The sequence below is a fragment of the Labeo rohita genome, chromosome 1 (genome assembly GCF_022985175.1).
Source record: "Labeo rohita strain BAU-BD-2019 chromosome 1, IGBB_LRoh.1.0, whole genome shotgun sequence".
In the NCBI taxonomy this organism is placed as follows: domain Eukaryota; kingdom Metazoa; phylum Chordata; class Actinopteri; order Cypriniformes; family Cyprinidae; genus Labeo; species Labeo rohita.
Genome location: NC_066869.1, coordinates 38,991,540 through 39,014,726, shown reverse-complemented (window position 1 = coordinate 39,014,726; position 23,187 = coordinate 38,991,540). Strand labels below are relative to the sequence as shown.

At 37.0% G+C, this 23,187-nt stretch overlaps 1 protein-coding gene across 3 annotated transcripts in view; it reads right to left on the bottom strand.

Annotated features, from left to right (window-relative positions):
- Positions 1-23,187, bottom strand: part of dlc1 (DLC1 Rho GTPase activating protein) — a 122,107-nt gene that overhangs the window by 19,100 nt on the left and 79,820 nt on the right. The window contains exon 1 of one of the 3 annotated variants that reach the window (XM_051114011.1): positions 5,652-5,979. The exons of the other annotated variants lie outside the window; for them this stretch is intronic. Within the exon in view, the coding sequence (XP_050969968.1) occupies positions 5,652-5,664 (13 nt within the window). The 5' untranslated portion in view covers positions 5,665-5,979. Of the gene's footprint in view, positions 1-5,651; positions 5,980-23,187 lie in introns of those variants that run through there. 3 annotated transcript variants of the gene reach the window in all.

The following is a 23,187-nucleotide window of genomic DNA, read 5'->3' as shown; positions in this document are numbered from 1 at the left end:
AGGAATGTCCTACACTTAAAATAATGACACACTTTTCTGGAATGGTCTGTAATGAGCGCTGTGGCTTCCTGTGTGTTTGCAGTGGGTAGGCACCACTGAAGACCATCCAAATGCAAGAATGTTAGAGGACTGTATGTATTTAAATGTAAATGACGGAGAGACACACAAACACACACAGGCTCCATGGCAGTGTCTCACCGACTGGCTTTTCCTTTCATCGGCAAGGTGTCCCCCCCACCTGATTACAATGGGCTGCTATCACACAGGTGCCTGTCTGACACCAAGTAAAGCTTTCTAACCAAGAGACGGCATCACAAAATCATGCAGAGACGGGTGAGATTACTAGGGTCTTTTCTCAGGAGAAGTGTCTAAGAAAGCACTTCCCAACCCTGTTCCTGGAGGCACCACCAATACTATACATTTTCAAACTCTTTCTAATCAAAACTTTCTAACACACTTGAGTCAACTCATCAGCTTATTAATGGAAACCCCAAGACCTGAAACGGAAAACTCCTGGGGTACGAACAAAAGCGAATGTGGTGTAAAATGCAATCGCAAGCATGCCGTTTTTGCCTGTTTTTCATATCCAAGGATTGTACATCTTAAGTCCGATTCTGTGCCGAGCTTCCGAGCAAGCTTGTTACGCCCGGAAAGCAAAACATATGAAGCTGTGTACGAAAACGATTACAAATGCTTTTATCGCCTCTAGTGGTTATATCTGTTGGAAAGTACAATGATGTGTACTTATTGGTACGTATTTCACATCTTGTGGAAAAGTTCCCATTGGTACGTTTTCGTCATGAGATCAGGTAGCACTAAGGATACATTCATCCCAGCTGTACACCCAAAAGACACTCAAACAAACATTTCAAACTCTCTAACACCGCTGGATGTCACACAGATGAGCTCTGGCTGTTGACACACTGTTTTTTCGCCATCTCAGCATTCAACACCATACACATATCCGTGCTTAAGGTTCGAACATGGGCCGCAAGCATAGAGTTTGTGTTTGTGTTGTGTGCGCACGTCGCATCCTGTGTTCTCCCCGCAAGTCTGTGCGGATCCCCACGCCAGGCGGCGACCACACTTCCCTTGCCTTTCCGAGGCCGACGGGAAGCCAATAAGAGTGGCTCATTCCACGGTTGCCATGGACACTTTGGAGGACACACCTCCTTTTGTTCAAGGCCAGATAATGGAGGCCTTCAGCGCCAACACAAACACAGAGAACGCCTTACATCCTGTAACACACACACGGAATGTCGAACGTTCGACCTCAGAGAGAATGCGAAATAGGTTGAACCTCCCCATTTAAGTAAACAGCCTTTGATTCTTTCTTGATTGTGCGGTACATGCACTTATATTTAAAGGAAACTATAAATTTGAGTTACAGACACATCAGATTAAGTAACTGAACTAACATTGTGTGCTGAAAGCCAGACTGACGTCAGTATTACTTCACAGAGTTGGACGTTCTAGCACTTTTTCCTCTTTATATAACACACAGCATGTTTCCAAGCCAAAAAAATATCCCAGAAGGTCTACATATGTCATTATTTCATAGATGAGACTTATTAAGTCATGGGTCACCTTAATTAATTTCGCAACTAATATAAATAGTCATTATGGAAAAAAGTTTAAATAATCAATGGTCGATGTAATGCTCATATGTAATTATATTTAAAAACAGTATCAATATATACATCAAATTGGACATTTTTTCTTCTCTTCCTTTTTCCTCTTTCCTTTCATCATATAGTTATGATTTAGTGCAAATAAAAGGGAATCAACAGTCATCACCGCCCCCTCCCATCTCTCTTCCTCTTTCTATCAGCCTTAATCTACAATCCATCTGCTTCGTATCTTGGTGCCAGCCATCTAGTGGATGCATGACCTGTGACCTTTGCAATGCCACAGTGACCTGAGTGGAGCACACAGGATGTCTGGGCGGCATCCGTCACAGAAATATGCCTCTATGTTTTCTCCTTTTATCAAAGCGTACAGTATTTACTCCACCTAAAGCTTCCGTTTGTATCAAATGAATGAAATTTTGATTTATGTTGGCGAGAGAGGGGAAATTTAAAAAAAAAAAACAAACAGACAAGACAAAAAGGCAGACTACAGACTCCAGACCCAAAGAAAGACAGTCAGGCGTAATCTCTTAGGAGAACGTCCTATGAACCCGGCCAAAGTTGAATTCCTGCTAGCTGAACCTTTTTTGCCTTTTCTAAAATTACCCTTCCTCCTCTCTTCTCTCTCCTCCTCTTCCTCTTTTTCCTGTCACAGGAAGTTCTCACAATCGCTGGCCGATGGTTCCTCAGCATGGGAGGGAGGAGGGAGGAGGTGGAGGTGTGTGTGCGTAAGTTTAGACAGACCTCTCTGCTATGAAAGCAGAATCCAACACTCTTAAAAATAAAGTTTTCAAAAGGGGGTTTTCACAATGTTTTTTTGGTTCTAAATAATCTTTTTAACAATCTGAAGAACCCCTGTGGATTCAAGGATTAAAGCTTCTTCATGGAACCATGAAGATGTGAATCCAAATTCATTTCATAGCTTCAAGTGTATGTGGATTAATTTTAAGACTTTTGAAGCTGCAAATAGTGCTATGCTACTTAAACAGGCCCTGTTTCAAATGAATAGCACAAAACATCAATATCTAGTCTTTGAGTGGAACCAGGAGGAATTTTATCAGCGATTCATGTGACCTGATGTCCTATTTGCTAAACTGCCTCCAAGACACTGAGCTCTTTATCTTTCATCTTTCCACGCATACACTTTAAATCTGCAGATCAAGAGCAGTCATACATCATTTGTTGAGGATCACGCATATCATATTTTGGCATGGCTTTCTACAGACATATGGGGGTGGAGAGGGAGAGTCAGGTAGCTCTGAAAATGAGAAGATCCCCTCCATCTGCTCATGAACACAGGGGATCATGGGGTAACCCCATCACCACAGTCACTCAACACCACTATCCCACACTTTGGCCAGATGCGTCCATTTATGTCTGTCTCAGACTTTCTGACAGATTTAACATTAGCTATCAATGACCTGGAGCCAGCTCGGCCAGGTCTGGTGACTGGCCACTTTGTGTAACGCAAGGCTGATCTCGGGTCAGATGATTAGATACGCTCAATGATATGCCACCCTATCCATTCCATTTATGATCAAAAGATCACTTAAAGAGGTGAAGAAAGAGAGACCCTCCTCTAATATGACAGAGGGTTTCTTATGCAACAGCAACTAGTTAAAAGCGTTTAGACCCAGCAATCAGACTGTTTCCAGGAGGCAATAAAGGAGATTTTTTTATATGAAGGTTTCAGTGGATTTGGAGCCGTATAGGGAGTGTTTAAGAATGTGTGTTTTAGTCTCACAGCTCTTTTACTTGTATGCGAGTGAATCATGCTCACCAAAAACCATGATCATAGATTATCAAGAGTTGCATGTATATCAGCTTCAAAGTGACTTGATTGAAGCATGATTCTTTTCTTTGACCTCTAACTGACTGCCTTGGACTGCTTACTGCCTGATTGCCTGGAGTTAACATAACCCAAGGTTATCAACCTTTGCTTAGATACGGGAGGGGAAAAAGCAACATATATACTTTCATTCTTTCTTGGAATGCAAAAGGAGGTTGCAATACTTATGAGATCAATTATGCAACTGAGTGAATTCTTTTTTACAGTTATGGGTAATTTTCCATAACACAGACTCCTGTGTGCAAATTACACTATATATATATATATATATATATATATATAAGCTGTTAGCTAACTGTAAACTAGCTAATCTTAAAGATGTTTTAAATAAAGAGATTTATTCTAGTCTTTATTCTATATTTAGTCTAGTGAGAAGTGCGATAAAATGAGATAAGATTTGTGTAAATCTATAAACAGGGAGAAAATGCTTGCACTTTTTCTTGTTTTTAGTATTGGTCCCACATTGATCCTAACAGAACACTCTTAAGAAGCGAACTGTTGCTATGGTGACCTCCTCAGGACACTTAGTGTCCGTCCATTTAGCGCATTCTGGCTATTGAACTTATCCAAATTTGGCTACTGAAGCGCTGTTTGAATACAGTTATACTTGCATGTTTTTTTTTAAACACATTAGATATTGTTTAAACCCCCACTCTTCAACACGAAAAAAGATGCACGAATGCGCCTTCAGATGAGAACAGCGCGCTCTTTGGCAATGCCAGGTTTTAGCACAACTTCCTCAACACTCTGCATTTAGGCTGAATGAAAACGCAGACCAACACTGACGAAATCTTTTCTCTGAACTATGTGAAATCCACGTAAACCCAATGGAGACGTGTCGAGATGCAGGGAAAGCGAGGGGAGATTACTTATCGGACAGCCTGGAGCGCCGGCAACGCGTGAAATCTCACGCACCACCCAAATAATTGCACTCTTAAACTCCAAGCTTTAGGAAGATATTAACATCTAAGAGAGAAGAAAATTATAGAGCACTCCACTAATTCCACATTCAATATAACATATCCGCGTCTACATCTTAACATGTTAAGTTACATTATAACGCTATTATAACTGTCCCTATAGTGCGGTTGAGTGGTGACTCTTGCGGGGTTTAAATCGGCAACCTTTCGGTGACCAGCTCAGTTTGTTTATTACAAATGCAACAGGACCCCAAAACATACCTACAAGTTGAATAGAAATCCATAAGCAATATGTGACCCTGGATCACAAAACCAGTCATAAGGGTCATTTTTTTTTTTTTTTTTTCAAAATTGAGATTTATACATCATATGAAAGCTGAATAAATAAGCTTTTCATTGATGTATGATGTATTGATGTTAGGATAGGACAATATTTGGCCGAGATACAGCTATTTAAAAATCAGGAATCTGAGAGTGCAAAAAAAAAATCTAAATATTTAGAAAATCAACTTTAAAGTTCTTCAAAAAATGTTCTTAACAATGTATATGACTAATCAAAAATTAAGTTCTCATACATTTACAGTAGGAATTTTACAAAATATATTCATGGAACATGATCTTTACTTAATTTCCTAATGATTTTTGCCATAATAGAAAAATCAATAATTTTGACCCACACAATGTATTTTTTGGCTATTGCTACAAATAAACCCCAGCGACTTAAGACTGGTTTTGTGGTCCTGGGTCACATATAATCACATAGCTGTTATACAGGCAAATACAGAATACAGTTTGAGAACTTCTGTCAGGCATGGTCTGTAGATAATCTGACTGAAATCTGGATTATTACTGACAGCAAACCGTATTGTATGGTTCTACTGAAACCACTGTTCATTATAATGGACATCACAAACAAATGGAATAAATGTAGCTCTTCAATACGATATTATGACTTGTCTGATAAACGTGACCTCTCAAACTGACTTCAAGTCAAGTCAATCAGTCAAACTATTATTTCAGTCGTTCAGGATGCGATATGTCATTCATGTATTGATTTAGCAGCATCTAATCTAAAAATCCATTTTGACTTTTGGTGCCTCCAAATGAAAAAAGAAGTTTAAAACACTAGTGAAAAGTGACTCATTGAAATATACACTGCATGCGTCTAAAGTCACATAAATAAACAAATAAAAATCTCAACAGACAAACTTTTTTTTTTCCTCAAAGAATGTATTATCAAACGTAAATACTTACGAGTAAGGATCATGTTGTGTTTTCTATAAATCGCGATAGTCCCGCTGCGATGTGCTTCACGAGTCCTTCGTTTTATTCCAACATTACAGCGAAGCTCGCATAGTATTCCAATAAGACGCGAATTCGGAAAAGAATATAAATATAAATAAAAAATAAAAATAAAAAAAAACAAGTTCCTCCGAACTAAATAACGTTTATAGAAGGTCCGAAGACCAAATAGAAAAAAATATATCCATGACTGAGTTCCTTTCCTGTCTGCTCAGGGGGGGAAAAATTCCTCACTCCACCGGAGAGAGCTGTGTTTGAAACGCCTGCGAACTGGCTGGCCCGCGTGTGAATGTGAATGAACAGACTGATTCACTGTTTAGGAATGGGAGGCTGGGAAAAGGCTCCACCTCCCTGCCCAGGACAGCCTCAGGTGAGCTTTCGCTGCTTTAGACGGGGAGGTGGAGCTACTATTCAATTCCCAAATCCTGCTTTACTGACATGATTGTTTATATCCGAGACTTTTGCCACAGAGAATTGTAGAAACAATAAAATGAGTGACAGTAGTGGAAAATGTTAGTACAAAAATAAATAAACGTTAAAAATACATTATAAGCATTACATGAAAAACACATGAATGCACATTAAGATCAGTAAATACAACGCCAAATATGTGACACTTCTGGCCTGGTTAATTTAAACGAATAAAAAAATAAATAGCGCCACCAGTATATTCCGATTCGAATAGCATAAGCATTTTTTTTTTTTTTTAAATCAAAAATCAACTTATGAATAAGTCAAAGCCGTGCTGAATTAATTACTGAACTGCCGACATTTGATAAAACTAGCAGCCTAATACCCAGGAAAATTGTAAAATTGTTAAAAATGTTAAATCAGGCGTCAATTTCATTTACAGAGGAAAACGTGTATTACGCATCTAAAGTGTTCCTGTATTGGCAGTAAAGGAGAATTATAAAAAATTAATTGCGAATAAAATTAAATTAATTAAAAATAAAGATAAACATATATCTTACCACTGCGCGTAAACGTGCGCATTACGCATCACCTATTAAATTAATACGCGTTTATTTTAAAGGTTCCTAAAAATATTTTACAGCCTATTCTAAATCAGTCTGAAACTGCCAAGTTCTTTTTTTTTTTTTTTTTCAAGCGGAATCCAAATCATCCAAAAGTGAGAGTGAGCTGGAATACTGCTCATTTGGCTGTGTTGGGTACTTAACTACTTTAAACTGTAATTAAAACGGCGCGCCGTTAGCATATCATTAGAGGTCTTCATTAAGTAGTGGGGACGTTTGAAAGCCGCTATTGTGGGACATGATGTTGTGAAAGGGGAAGACAATGAGTCCGTTCTGCTATGGTAATTCCAACAAGCCCCATCAACAGGCGTCCCTGATCCTCGCCTCGTCCTGCACGCACGCACGCTCATAGACACAACGGTGCAACAGTAGCTAACAGAGCAAGACCTTCTATTGTGTGAGGAGCTCTTATTGAGATCAAACAAGCTTATGGTCCTCTCTGCAGCTTCCTGATTTAGAAGTCAAAAGAAAGTCATGTTCACTTCCTTTTGGCAGTTCAAATAAAATTATGACAAAGCTTCAATGGAGACCACTATATTCACGCAAGCCAGAAGTCAGTTTTATGATTATAATTAAGCTGTTTAGAATGGAATAGACTAGTTTAAAGGTTACATAATACTATTCTGAGCCTAATTACTTTAAAATACACTTGCTCAAAATAATATATACTATTTAAAGAATACATTTTACATAGTTTTGAGTGTGTAGCAAAATAGTCTGCAAAATGTGGGATATAGGGCTACTTGTCATAAGTTATGTGCATCCTGTCATCGTTAAACTGCTCTCTCAGTCATCTTGTGTCCGTTAACATCCTCCACCTTATGTTTCATTTCATTTCATACCGTATTGGAGAGAAATGAAGCTGCAATGTTGATCTGCCAGTTGCATGTCTTTCATGCCAAGAACTCTCTTCAGGTGTTTACATAATGATGCATTTAAAGGTAAAGATCAAACCTACGTTGATAAAAGTTCACAGTGTTGCTGCAGATGAAATATAATGCGCTTAGTATTAAATACATATGTTTTCATCAGGTTAGATGTTGATTATTAATCACTTAAACTCCTTTAACCAGACCTCTCTACTGCATATCTGCCATGTTTGTAGTTTAACACTGTTTATTCGTGTTTGTAGTTCTGAATCTAATACTTGCGCAAAACGCAAAATCGGCTATGGGCAATAAACAGTCTGGGTACCTTTGGATTATTCGTTTTAACATGCTACGATTTTGAATACTATAGGATGGACAGTAGGTGAATCGGGAAACAGGATTCGATTCCATTTGATTCACAAAGGAGAATCATGGCTAGACATTTTATTGATATCCAGTCAATTCATCCAGAGATGTAAACTCATCAAGGGTGGAAAAGGTGACAAAGATGCCTTTTTGATGCATGGGAAAGACTTGTTTTTGTTATTCTTGTTTATGTTGTTGTTGTCATAATTTTTTAGGAGTGACTAACAGAACAAATGAGTGGGTTCACACCTGTAATTAAATGAGTTTGTCACTCCTGAAACTTTGAAACTCTGAAACATGACACTGAAACCTTTTCTTTGAGTGCTCCCTTTATAACATAGCTGACTGAGCTCATTTGTGTGAAATCTCTTGTTATCTATACTGCACACTGAATGTCATATTTACATCACATCTATTCTTAGTTTGTTGTAATGAGAGCATTTTTGAGCGTAACACTCAAAACAAAAACTTGTTTAATGTTTTGAAGATATTGAGTGGATTCTGACTAATCTACAGTAAATATCTCTGATTGGCCATGGCTTGGAACAGACATGCCTGGGATTGATTATAATACTCAATACTAAATGATTCAATTTTAAAAGCTCACTGGATGTACATGAATCACACAAATGACCTATTTTGGATTCAAAATGGCACATTTTGTTGGCACATTTTCCTGTTCCCCATTTCCCTGTTTAAACCATTCTATATAGTATGGAAAACAGCACCTGAATGACTGAATCTGCAGAGATTGTGAATTGTGCAATCAGTGCACACTGTGCTATCCCATTATGACCACAGGAGCTAAGTAACCTGAAGCATTGAAAAATACACCGTTTACATTATACATGCTGTATACTGGTAAAAAGTATGGAATATGCTGGCCATAGTCTCTACAGTCTCTCTTGTCTGAATCTGTAAAACAGTGTGGTGAGTGTCTGATTCACAAGGAAAAACTTGTGCATTATTACCAGGGTAACTGCCTTTACTTGTGGAAGCTCTATCTCAGCCTTTATTCCTCACTCTTCAGAAATTCAGCAACTGCATTCAGACATGCCAGAAAGAATGAGTGTGAGAGATGTGTGTGGTTTTGAAACTGACTCACCAGATTCATCACTCTTTTCCAATCTCTCATCTTTATGTCTGACCCTCCTATTCTTTTTTTTTTCCAGCCTGGCAATTCTTTCTTGCAAAAAAAAACAAAAACGAAAAAAAAAAAAAAAAAAAAAAAAAAAAAACAAATTGATTCTTAACATAAAATAATAAGAATAAGAATAGTTACATTTATCAAAAAAAAAAAGAAGTTTTTGTTCATAATGAATGTCCAAAACAATGCTGGACCCCACTAACTTTCACTGAATGACTGAATGAATAAAAATAGATACATAAATAAAACAATTAAGCAAATAATAAAATAAATACAAAACAAATAAATTAATTAAAACAAAACAAAACATTGAACCACATGAACTTTCATTAAATGAATGAATAAATAAATAAACAATTAAATAATAAAATATAATAATAATAATACATTAAAAAAAAAAAATGTTTTTCAAAATATGTGCCTGTGTGTTCTCCAAAAGAAAGTAGGTCAAATAAACATAAACACAGGACGAATACATCATAAAACAGAAGTTATTTTGGAGTGAACTATTCCACATTCTGTGTGTGTCGGCAATAACCTAAACAATGTCTAGCTACACTTACATTTTCACCCATGGTTTGAGCAAAAATTCCAACTGCTAAAAATGTGGTGCACAGAAAAGGACAGTGGAAATGGCCCGAACTGAAATTATATTTTGTGGACATTATATTTAGCAGGGTGCCATTGCAAATTAAAGGCGCATGTAAGAGACGCCACCCTAGCTCTGTCTGAAGTTCACCGGATCCTGTACTCATACTCCCACAATGCTTTGCCTTACACAGAAACAGAAAATATGATCACCACTGAAAATTTAGCGGTTTGTATTTTTATGTTAGAGTGACACCTTCATTCCTATATAAGTTCAGTCAGGCTCTCTATTTTGGGATAATTTTAGTTCTTAAGGGCTGTAGTATAAATTAACAGAATACTTGAATGTATTTGTGTGGATGCGTCACAACAGGCCACTACAGCAAATCCCAAAGTAAGACAAAGGGGAGCTACAAAAGAATAGAACTGCTATTATCAGCTATTTATACACCAGCACAGGCTCAAAACAATCAGAAATAGAACTGAGCAGGTGTGACCATGTGCATTTCTGCACACCGCATATTTAAGCTGTGGAGAAAAGCCGATGTATTTTTGTTTGCATTCATGCATGCTAAACAAATGAGGACCTTGTGCATTAGTACATACTGTATTTCACCAGACCACAAAAGCTGGATGTGTATGTACAGAATGTGCCAGCTTTAATATCCAGAGGATAAAAGCAGGAAAAAGCCACACACACACACACACACACACACACACACACACACACACACACACACAGGCACCTTTTGCCCTGTTCTTACTGACACGTCTCAGGCTCTTCCACTTGCACACAAACACACGTACACCGACAACAAGAAAGAGACACATACATCACTAAACAAAAAAAAAACACAGCTGTGGATCATTCAGGTAACACAGTATTAAGAATCAACCGTATGTAATCTTTTGAACAGGGTCATTTTTATAAATTCACCTATTATTTTCTCTTGTGGACTACACTGTAAGAAACAATTTGTTGTGTCAACTTAATTTTTTTTTTAATTTCAGTCAACTCAAAAAAAGTTTATTCAACTTCAAATGTTAAATTATACTAAGTGACAACTTAGATATTTGAGTTGAATCAACTTAAAATTTTAAGGCAGCTGTGTTACTTACCCATCTGTTAAGTTTAGCAAACACAAATATCTAAGTTGTTACTTAGTACAACTTAACATTTCAAGTTGACTAAACTTATTTTAGTTGACTGAACTTAAAATTTTAAGGCAGCAGGGTAACAAATTATTTTAAGCTGATTCAACAAATTGATGTTTTTTATTTTTTAGTGTATATGTAAACATCTTCGATGCGAAATATCTTATTCAGGTCAGTACTAAATAAAAAAAATAACATGCATTTTGTACGATCCCTTTTATTTTGGTTAAAAAAAATATATATTTTGCAGATTCTGAAAGGTGTATGTAAACTTTTGACCTCAACTGTAAGTGTTGGAATAGTGTTTAGAAGTGCTGAATATTTAAATATACTAATATTGAAGCATTTCTGATCATTTGGTAGGATCATCCATTAACACTTTACAATATCTCATTTGTTAACATTAGTTAAAAGGATAGTTGACCCAAAAATGAAAATTCTGTCATTAATTACTCAACCTCATGTCGTTTCAAACCTGTAAGACCTTGGTTCATCTTTAAAACACAAATGAAGATATTTTTGATGAAATGCAAGAGCTTTCTGACCCTGCATAGACAGCAATGCAACTGAAATGTTCCCAGACCCAGAAACGTAGTAAGAACATCTGCAAAATAGTCCATGTGACATCAGTGGTTCAACTTTATGAAGCTACGAGAATACTTTTTAAGTGCAAAGAAAACAAAAATAACGACTTGATTCAACAATTCTTCTCCCCTGAGTCACCATCTGCCAGCATTATCGAAAGCTCCACACGAACACAGAGACAGATTTATTTTCATTTATTACATTTTGAACTGACATCTGGATATGTCATCACATCAACAAGGTCAATTTTTATCAATGAAATAAGCAGTAAATTTTCTGTTCTCCCTATAATTTTGAACAGTCGCTTGACGTTAGATTTGCTGACTTGCAAAATCTCCCTGCATTTTCAGAAGGTGGCGTAATTTATAACTGGCTGCTCTGGCGGTCCCCCAATCCATTCCTGATTTTTCCATGAGCTAAACGGTATTACGTGTATCAGAGGCATTAGTGTACACAGCTGTTATGGAGATATACACAGAGTGCAGGGATGGAGGACTTCTGGCTCTCCTCAGAAGCTGTCTGGAATCCAAGAGGCCCTGAGGGAGATAGACTCTGAGATAGACTCTCTTCAGCATGAATTCAATAGAGTCTGACAAGTCTGAGATGCAGAATATTTGCCCATAATGGAGGTTAAAAGGTGAATGTACGTGCTAGCGAGCATGTGTAAGATGATTTATGTATATGCATGTGTTGCTGCGCCACATGCGTGTCCAGAAAATGGCCAACAAATGTTTAGCGGTAACAGCGGTGGTATTCACAGGCCATCAGTCAGCAAGAGATGAGCCAGATATGGCGCTGACTCAAAAAACATACATATGGTCTTGTAAGTGTGTAAGAAAGTCACATAAGGTCACAGATTAGTATGTCAATGAAGTTAGTAACTACGGGATGGAAAATGATAATGTTTATGCATTATGATAGCGCTGAGAAACATGATTAAGTATTAACAATATAATTATATTGCTGAATCCATATTTGAGCCGTATGTCTTGGCAAACTTGACCACGTACGCCAGAAATACTTTACCTTCTACGGTATTCAGGTGTGAATCACATAAACCACTGTCCTCCACAGGTCTCCATTCCAAATGCATTTGCAATGCTTTTAAGCATTCCCAAAGTAAACCATTAGCTGAGTTTAGATGATCTGATTTACAGATCAGTTTTCTTTGCGGGCACATGACAGAGAGGAAGGGAGAGGAGACAGTGATGCATTCAAGCTTCTCATCCAATAACAAGCTGATGTGCAATATGTGTGCTACTAATTACAGTGAACCTTAAAATACATGATGTGTCAAAAAGGTAGAGTTTACCCAAAAATTTAAATTTGCTTAAAAAGTTATTCACTCTCAGGCCATCCAAATAGATGAGTTTGTTTTGTCATAAGTACAGATCATCACAGTAATGTACAAATATTCACAATACTCCTGTCTATCAGTTATCATCTTCTGAATCAAAAAACTGCATTTTTGTAATAAATCCATCAAGACATTTTTAATCTCAAACTGTTGCTTCCAGCTAAAATACTAGTCCATTATCCATAATTTCTCCAGTGAAAAACACATTTGAAGGAAATATGCACGTCAAGCAGTTTACTATGGACGCCTGTTTCTGCCACTGAATAAAAAATAAAAAATGATTATTGCGACTTTTTTTTCACAATTCTGAATTTTTTGGTTAGAATCACATGATACAAACTCACAATTCTGACTTATTTTCTTAGAATTGTGATATAAACTTGCAATTGCGAATTATAAAGTCAAAATTGCGAGATATCTCAGAATTGTGATAAAAAAACAAGAAATAAAGACTTTTTTCTTGTAAGCGTGAGTTTGCATCTCGTGATTCTGACTTTCTCTCAATTGTGAATTTATATCTCGTAATTTTTTTTTTCCTCAGAATTCTGAGATATAAACTCGCTATTGCGAGTTATAAAGTCCAATTTGAGGACGAGTTTATATCTCACAGCTCTGACTTAACTAGCAATTTGTAAAGTCACAATTGCGAGATAAAAACTTGCAATTCTGAGAAAAAAAAAGTCTGAATTGCGAGTTATAAAGTCTGGTTTTGAGGGGAAAAAAAGACTAATGTTCTCAGCGTTTATATCTCACAATTCAGACTTTTTTTTTTCTCAGAATTGCGAGTTTATTTCACACAATTCTGTGAAAAAAGTCAGATTTGCGAGTTTATATCTCGCAATTCTGACTTTACAAAGTCAGATTTGCAAGTTTATATCTCACATTTTTGAAAAAAAAGTCAGAATTGCAAGTTTGTATCACTCAATTCTAAGACAAAAAGTCAGAATTCTGAGATATAAACTTGCAATTGCAAAGAAAAAAGTCTACAGAGGATCCACTGGTGAGCAAGTTATGTAAATGTAATGCTACATTTCTCCAAAACAAATGCATCTACTCATCTTGTATGACTTTGAGGGTGAGAAAAAAAAAAAAAAGTTGGGTTAACTATCCTTTCAATGTGATATACAAGTAATATAAGTAAAATAAGTCACATTAGTGACTATTCACCATATGACAAAAAAAAGTCCATAGTCTAGTGTCAGTCTAGCAATATTTGTAGCAGAGCTCAAAAGAAGACACTTTCAAGCTAAGCAGCTTTCTGTTTGTCAGCACGCCTTCACGTGAACAACTTGAACCCTCAACTCAACCCTCAACAACTTGAACAAATCAATGTGGGGAAATCTTTCACCCTTACACCAAATTCCTAAGCGCAAACCTTGCTATTGAAATTACTGCATTTCGCTTGTGATATTTTGCCAAATGTAAATGTGGATGCACCTTTTATGATTTTGTCATATGTGTTTTAGATGCTGGTCTCCTGAATAATCTACCTGAACTAGGCTATATCTATAACCAGTTTGCTAAGAAGGAAAATCAAATGGTTTTGGAACAAAATGAGGAAATATAAATAATGACAAAACTATGTATTTTAAGAAATCCCTCAATTAGCAAAAAATAGTGTGACATGTTCTCCCCTGACTGAAGCTTATCTATTCCTCATTAAAGGCACAATATGTAAGTTTTCAAGTTTTTCTATTCAAAACAAACAAGAAACAAAGGTGTAGTTTGATGATGCCATGATTAAGCGTGGAATCATAGGAGTTGTTGTCTTCATCCTCACAGCCGATGCAATCCGATGGGACTCGGGCAGAATAAAATAAAATAAAACTCAGAAAATCGAGTGTGTATTGACAGGCAATGCAATGACACAGTCCATTACACAAGTTAAAATTGCTTATTTCTCGATTGAAACATTTCTCAAAACTTTTGGGATAATCTAAGTACACAAGTCAGCAAAAATATATAACACTGTTCTAGTGGTTTCTGGATATTTTAATAAAAAAATCCTACTTATTGTAACAAATTAGTACACATACAGATCCCTTGTTTTGTTTTGTTTTGTTTTGTATGGCACATTTAAAAGAAGCTCCATGTATGCTCCATCTCTGCCACAGTTTTTCAGTTCTCGTTTTCATCTCGTTCTCACATTCCTGGCTATATGAGGTTATATTCGAAGACGGCTGTGTCTTGAGTGTTCTCAGCTGGCTGGACGGCATAGTTTCCCACAATGAAAGTGACAGGACTCTTTGAATCTATAATAACTATTCTGCTTTATGGATACTGAAGTGCACAAATGTCCCATAATCCACTGACCAAGCCAAATGACCTCTGGCTAAGGGAAACAAGTGCATTCTGTTGCTTAAACAACTCTAAAATCCACTAGAGGTTTGAAAATAAATTGGGGAACGCAAATAGTGTAATATGTTACAACTGGAGCAAAATTTTAGCACTCGGCATTGGATAAATACGTTCAAGCATTGTTATTCTACTGTTATTCTAATATATAAACAAATATTTCTGATGGTAGATTTTAAGGCTCAAATCATGCAGTGGTAAAGGAATTTATAAATATAATTATGCAACAGTTCTCATTCTTTAATCCGATTGGCCAAACAGTGTTCCATCTGTATTTAGGTCGTTTCTAGACCAAAGTATGTAGGTGGAGTGATGTTGTATTTTATATTAAGTTCTTGTTCTTGAAACTAACACTCACAAATGTATCATTGGATTTTAAATTAATAAACTGATATAAATAATACAGTATTAATAAATGCTGTAAAAATTGCTTATTGTCACTTTAGATGTATAATGCATATAAAAGCAATATCACTTTTACAATTGTGACCCTTGACCACAAACCCAGTCACAAAGGTCATAGGATATAACAATTTTTGGCCGAGATACAAATATACCTGTGCTACTTATGACTGGTTTTGTGGTCCAGGGTCACAATTGTGTTGTTGGTCTAAATAATAATGTGCCAAACCACAGCCATGTTGATATTCTGTTCACTCTTGTGATACTGCCGACATACATATGTGCAGAAAAAAAAAGCAACACATGCACACACTTGCATTACCACTCGCTCACTAGAAATATGTGTGCATTTGGGGCAATGAACCCAGTGCCTCCAAATAATGGCTCATATTTTTTTAATTAGTCATGCATGAAGAGAAGAGATTACAGATGGTTTGATTTAGTCGGCAGACACACGCAGAGACAATCGCGTATCAGCGTGTGTGTGTGTGTGCGCGAATGTGAGCGCGTGGAAGCCGGTGAGAAGAGAAAGAGATCAAGAGTTCAACATAAGAGCAAACAATGAAGTAGCCACAGTAATGTTTACTTTTCTTCAGCTCAATTGACTTAGTCTCCTTTTATGTAACTCTCATTACCATGGCTCATTTTTGGATCTCCGTTTTTCTCTCATGCTGGGCCTCTAGTAATAACTCAAATGGTTGTCATCAATCTCCCTCACTGGAAATGTGTGACCCTGCCCTCATATAGATTCTCATCAACACTTTTTAGCTGCTTCAGCTGTCGTTGAGTCTTCAGCAAGCATGGTTCATTTCATATAACTGATGTTTAATGAAGAGATTTGGTGGTGGAGAGTCGAAAACTAGAAAGCCTGGTAAATCTTTCCAGGCTTTACTTGTCTCCCTGAGCCAAATCATGATAATATGATTTTGCATTTCTTAATGACTCTGAACAGATCCTCTAACTCGTAGATCGTAAACTACGGTCAATTTAAAGTCAGTGTTAAAAAAACAAACTCAAGCGTAAGCTAAATGGGTTTTAAAAGAGGATTCCTTTAGCGTACAGTGAACTGCACTGTTTCGTGAAATGTTCAAAAATACTACATAGAGGTCTAGTCAGGAAACCACTGGCATACTTCTACATGACTAATAAAAAACAAACAAATGACTGCAGAGTTAAAAAAAGGAATATTTCGGGCTCTAGTGTAATCCTTGGAAAATTCCAAAGACACTTGCTTGTTTTAAAGAGTTAAAGGGATAGTACACCCAAAAATGAAAATTCTGTCATTAATTACTCACCCTCATGTCGCTTCAAACCCGTAAAATGTTTGTTCATCTTCGGAACACAAATTAAGATATTTTCGATGAAATCCAGGAGTAAGGACATTGTTAAAATAGTCCATGCGACATCAGTGTTTCAACCGTCATTTTATGAAGCTACGGGAATACTGTGCGCAAAGAAAACTAAAAAAAAAAAAAAAAAGCCTTTATTTAACAATTTCTTCTCTTCTCTGTCAGCCTTCAATGCACATTCACGTCACGGAAGAGATTGATGAATAAAGTTATTTTTGTTTTACAAATATGGTAATGCTTACCATTATCTAACTTTTTTTTAAAATCTGAACCACAGCAGTTAGGGGGTTCATGAGCAGACATATCCTAATGATGCGTCTAACAAGCCAAGAACAGGACATCCTGTTGTTTACGGAGTCATTTACTCATGACCACAGTGATCTACTAGATAATGCTCTACAGTAGACAGCCTTGCTAAATTTGGTTAATGTCAGTAACTCAGCAGACTGTAGATTCACAATCAGCACATGAACGGCAGCTTGTTTTTCTGGTGTACGTGGCAATAAGATAATAAGCAAACCAAAATGCAGTCATTTGTGAGATTTTAAGGGAGTACATCATCTGGTTTATCTTTGTCTTGTGTGACTAATACGCTTTCATGAGCTGGCATTTCAAAGCAGATGTCATGCTTTAGAAGTGTTATACGGGAGACTAACACTCAGACAGATGGCCTAAAATATTATTTTCCTGTGATTTCATGCATTGTGATTTATGTGGATTCCTATCACTGGCACAGCAATGCAAAGCTTTAGATATGTGAAAACTCTGCCAAGGTATGATGGAGTGTGTTGGCTGCCAAGCATATTCCAGTTTACAAACTACGACTGTAAATACGCCATGGCCTTGGGTGAAGAAATCTTACAACACTGCTTAAATAAACACCCACAGCTAGCATTCACATACAGGTTAAAATACTGGCTCTAAAAAGTAAGTACACTGTAAAAATGAGGTTTAGATCAATATAAAACTAGAAATGACTCGTTCACACCAGGCTTTTTAAGAAGTTCAACCAGCAAGATTTTCTTGCTCAGTCAGCTTCACTGGAAATAGCATGCTAGTTGACCAGCATTTTTGCAGGTGAAAAGCATGTTTCTGGTTCACAAGCCAAACCATACCAGCACTAACTCGCAAACAAGTGTGGGAAATGTAGCAGGACAAATTTAAGTAACTATATAAATATCAAAAGACAAGTAGTCAAAGAACTGTGAAATACAAGCTGAGTTCCATTTACTGGGAATTTTGGGAACTTTTGGTGCAGCAGATGGGTACAGGACTTATGGTAGAGGCAGCATATGGTCCGAGCTGCTGCACTGACAGTCAATGGATTACACAGCCTGAGCACCTAACCTTACCTTCCCTGACCTTCGACCCTGCACTGAACTCTCACCTCAGATGAAGCATATTGTACCACCAGCAGCCATGTCCAAACCGAACCAAACCAGGTGGACACAAGGAAAAAATGTGGCTTAAAAAAAAAAAAAAAAAGAGAGAGAGTAATGTAGCAGAAGCGTTATGCCCATTCAAACTGAAGAGGCACATGTAAATGGTTTTAAATTGAACTTCCAAGCAATTTGTCCATTGTTGAAAATTATGTTGCATGGTTTTTGTATCTATAATATTGTAGTGGACATTACACAATCACACATTTAAATTGGTCAGTCCAATCAAACCACACTTTTAACAGACTGTTTGATTAAACTAAGAAGTGCAATCTCATCTACCAATTTTTTACACTAAGTGCAAATAGCAATGGATACTATTTCTACTCGATCTCAAGACGAAAATGTACCTGTGGGAACTTTTTTGCAAGACGCAAAATATGTACCAATAAGTACATATTACTGCAGTTTCCAACAGAAATTAACACTAGAGGCGGTAAAGCAGTGAGTACTTGTTATCGTTTTCATACACAGTTATGATTACGGCTCCACGTTTTGCTTTTCAGACATACCAAGCTTGCTCGGTAGCTCAGCCGGCACGGAACTAGACTAAGGATGCGGAATCCTTGGGTATGAATTCTGTGAAAAACATGACTCATGATGGAAAAGATGAAATATGAGAGATTGAAAAACAAGCTAAAATGGCATCCTTGCGATTGCGTTTTTACGTCACATTCGGGTAGGTAGTGCAGATGGTATGTTATTTTAAAACGTCACGGAACATAAAACGTCACGGAGTTATAGCGCCACTAATCAGACATGTTAAGTCAGAATATTTTAATATGCTAATGTTAATACACTAAATAAAAATAGTGATTGATTCTATTTATACTATGTAAAATTAGCAGTATTTTCTTTGCAATAATATTAGTTAGATGCTACTGTTACTTCTAAGTGCAAGTGGCAGATATTTGCACCATTGTATTTTAGTGCATTATAAAACAGTATGCAGTAGCATATTAAGTGTAAATTTTCATTTTATTGAAATGATTAGATGGATGCTGCCTTATTGGGACAATAAAGCCCTCTCTATGCACTTTACCACCTACACCACTGGAGCTGTTGTTTAACAGGCATCTTTTTACCATTTGTTGGTGGGCGGAGTTAGTGTAAATAGCCTCTGCCAACAAGGCAGGCTCTTTGCAGCGTACATAGATACTCTGTTAAAAAGGGCCTCCTTTTACTGTCTTTAAACCTTAAATAAAGAACTAAGTGATGCCTTGGATGTTGGTCTGGTTTGTCAGACATCACTAGTTTCCTGTGTCTTTTTTTGTGGTGGTTAATAGACCCCGCTTCAGGCAGGAGTTGACGAATAGGTCAGGTAATAAAACATGTCTTGCACTGCCAGCAGAATTAGCTCATTTATTTCACAACACCCTTGACCTAGCTGACTCGAAAGTGCTGCGAGAAAGAGAGAGTGAGGGTGAAGGATGTACAGGAGCTCCTGTAGGTTCATCAGTAGGACAGAGACAAAGAGAGCGATTGACCTCAAGTCCGTGCGTGGTGGGGGATTCGGTCCCCCTTAAGGGCATGTGTGTGAATGCTCCTCTTTTACTATAAGTTAGAGTTGGGAGGCACCCCGAAGTTTGTGTATTTCTTAGATTTTCTTAAGAGGTGGGGTCTGCCAGTGGGCACAGAGAGGACCATTGAAAAGAGACTTTTGGAAAAGTTTTTAACATAGCTTGTCCTAAAAATCTAACAAGTATCCATTGGTACGTTTTAATGGCCAGTGCTGTTATTGCTCTGCAGGGAAGCGCATGTGGATCTTAATCTTGTGGCCCACACCAAGCCGGGGACTCTTGGGAAGGAATCTATGGAATCCTATTGACTAAGATGAATAAACAAACACATTATGTGCAAAAGGATTTGATTAAAAAAGAATGACGCAAGTCGGCCCAGGTGTTTCAGCCCACTCTTTGCATTCCATAAAAACCTCTCCTAAAACCACTCATTTTTCTGACTCTGTTTAGCACTTTGCAGGTCAGAGAGTTTCTATATATGCCTGAAATGGTAGTCAGCATTCCTTGTAATAAGTTTGGGCTGGTTATATTCATGTCTAATATTTGCTCGCTCACATTCTTGAGCTGTTTATGTAAATAGAACTGAACATGCTCTTATTTATTTTAAGCAGCGGTTTTCAAATTTTTAATGGCAAGAGCCCACAAATACGATTATGTCCTTGCAAAAGAATCCCTTCTGGAAATATAAAGTAAGCTAAATTTATACTGTGAGAAAAAAAGTGATATATCATGAAGATGTTGTTTCCTCATAGAAGCTTCTAAAAGTAGCTTTCATATTGTCATTGTACTAAATAATTGAAAAAAACATTGCATTAAATTCAAATGACACTTCACACTAAATTTGATTTCTCATTACTTCCGACTTTAAAAAGCAGAATTAACTTTCATTTTTCTATTTTTAGTTTTCTTTCTAATAATAGTTTCACTTCAGTTAGTAGCCAAGGCTTTTTTTGTAAGTTTTTAATCTATTCTAATATTATATTTATTTCAACTTTATAATTGTATCAGTCACAGTTTCAGTTAACAATAATAACACTCAATATAACATTCATTAATTATTACATTAACACACATTTATTTATGATTTATTATTTTATTTTATTATTTTATTTTATTTTCATTCATTCATGGATAACTGGTTTGAATCAAGTGTGATCAGTGAATGAGAAAAAATATTTAAAAAATTATTTAAATATTATTTACAACATATATCATTTCACTGTTGCTTTTTAATAAAGTATTGTCCTCAAATGACAAATGATGGTCTTTCTCTACCCCTGGTAATACATAAACAGAACAGAACAATCCTTGGTTAAAAAAAAAAAAAACAAGCCAAGCTGATAATCCAAAACCCACAGAAGTGTATGGCATTCTGCTGCTGTAAAACATCCAAACTTGCTGGCAGAATGCCCTGGATGACTTAATGTGAAAATATGAGCTCAATTCCCATGAGATAAACTGCTATCGGCATCCCCTGCTCAGACCCCAGAATGAATGGTATCTTCTCACTGCAGCCCAAACAGTGCTGAGATTCTTTAAATGGTTGAATTATGAGTAATATTATTAATTCTTACGCTAACACACCAACATGGATGGCTGAAAGTTTATCACAGTATTTACCAGCTTCATCACTCTAGCTTAAAAATAGACCCCAAGAACCATTAACACCCCTTACGTCATGGGCTGAGAGAGGTCAAGATTGCTTAAAACAAATAGGCACCTTGAACAGAAGTGACTGTCTGTATCATTCATCTCAGACTGAGAGGAAAGACAGTTTCACCAAGATTTGTCACCATTTTAGAAGTCTCTAGAGCAAAACCACTCAGTTTCAGTCAGACAAATGTCCTTTACACCATTCCAAACTCCATCACAGCAGATAACCTTTCTAAACATCCACGAAGCAACCAAATCAATATCACCCCCATGGGCCATCCCAAAGACGAGGTCTGGATAAACATTTGAGGGTCCTGGCCCTTATGACCTCCTGTGGGAGTTGGTGACCAGTGGTTGCTTCGATGTGAACCAGGAAGTGAGAAAACAAGTCAAGCACTGCAGTCTTAAACTTCAACAACTCCAGTTTCATTAAAGCCTAAATAAATGAACAGAGATGTGAAGTTCTCGAAGTTCTTCAATTTAGAATTCTAGATCCCTGAGTTCAGGCTTAGTGCTAATACCATCCAGCTGCAGTCTCAAAGCTATGACAACAGATCTACACTCCCACTTAACTTCCCAGCCCCCAACAGATTGAATTCCAGGAACATCTGGAGTGACTGACCCCAAGCTAAAACATTATAGCTGTGCGGTAAGGACCACAAAGCATGACTAGTTGCTCCCATAGAAAGAGATTTCCCTCCATGCACTCTCAGGAGAAAAAAAAAAAAAAAAAAAAAAAAAGGAATAAAAGTTGTCATTTTGCAGAACCCTTTTAAAAGGTACACTTTTGTACCCCTAAAGGGTGCAATTAGTAACTTAATGGTACATGTCAGTACCTAAATGGTACATATTAGCTCATTTTGAAAGGATGCCAACCAGTGACAGCTTTTACACAGCTTTTATTGCTGAAAGTTAGGGCTAAATAACACTAAATAGGAAATTGACATACGGCTTAGTGTGATTAAATGTGTGAATTAAATAAATATATGCAGTTTGTTTCAGAGTGAAGCTTGAGGTGTTGTTTTACATTTGAGCACCTCATTGTCCAGCATTTTCAGTGTCTCAGAGCTGCTCCAAAAAGTTTTATGTCTGAATAGAATTAACACAGCCATAAATATTAGTATTGAAATTTTAATGTTATAATGTAAAATATTTAATCCTCTTTTTATATTTAGGGGTTGAAGCGTGTAGTGCTCAAACCCTCTTGTAATTGTTAGAATGGCCAAAGATCAGTAATTTCCATGTCAAACTGATCAGGCAGACCAAACCGTAAGTCGTAGAGACTTGAAACTTGGAGGGATGGTAGTACTAACACCATCTACAATGTCACCAAAACCTCACCCCAATCAGCCTGACAGGGGCACTACAGCGATCAAAAGTACAAAATCGCTCATATCTCCTAAACCAGGGGTTCTCAACTCTGGCCTGTGAGATCCACTTTTCTGCAGATTTCAGCTTCAACCCTAATCAAACACACCTGAATAAGTTAATCAAGGTCTTTAGGATCACTAGAAACGCAAAATGGATCTCGCGGAAGAGATTTGAAAACCCCTCTCGTAAACCGTTAGTCGCAGGCTCAAGCATCTTATGTTGATGGAATCCTTGGAAATCTTTAGGTATTTTAGATTTTGAAAAACATACTTTTGCAAACTAGTCCTAGGTTTTTCGC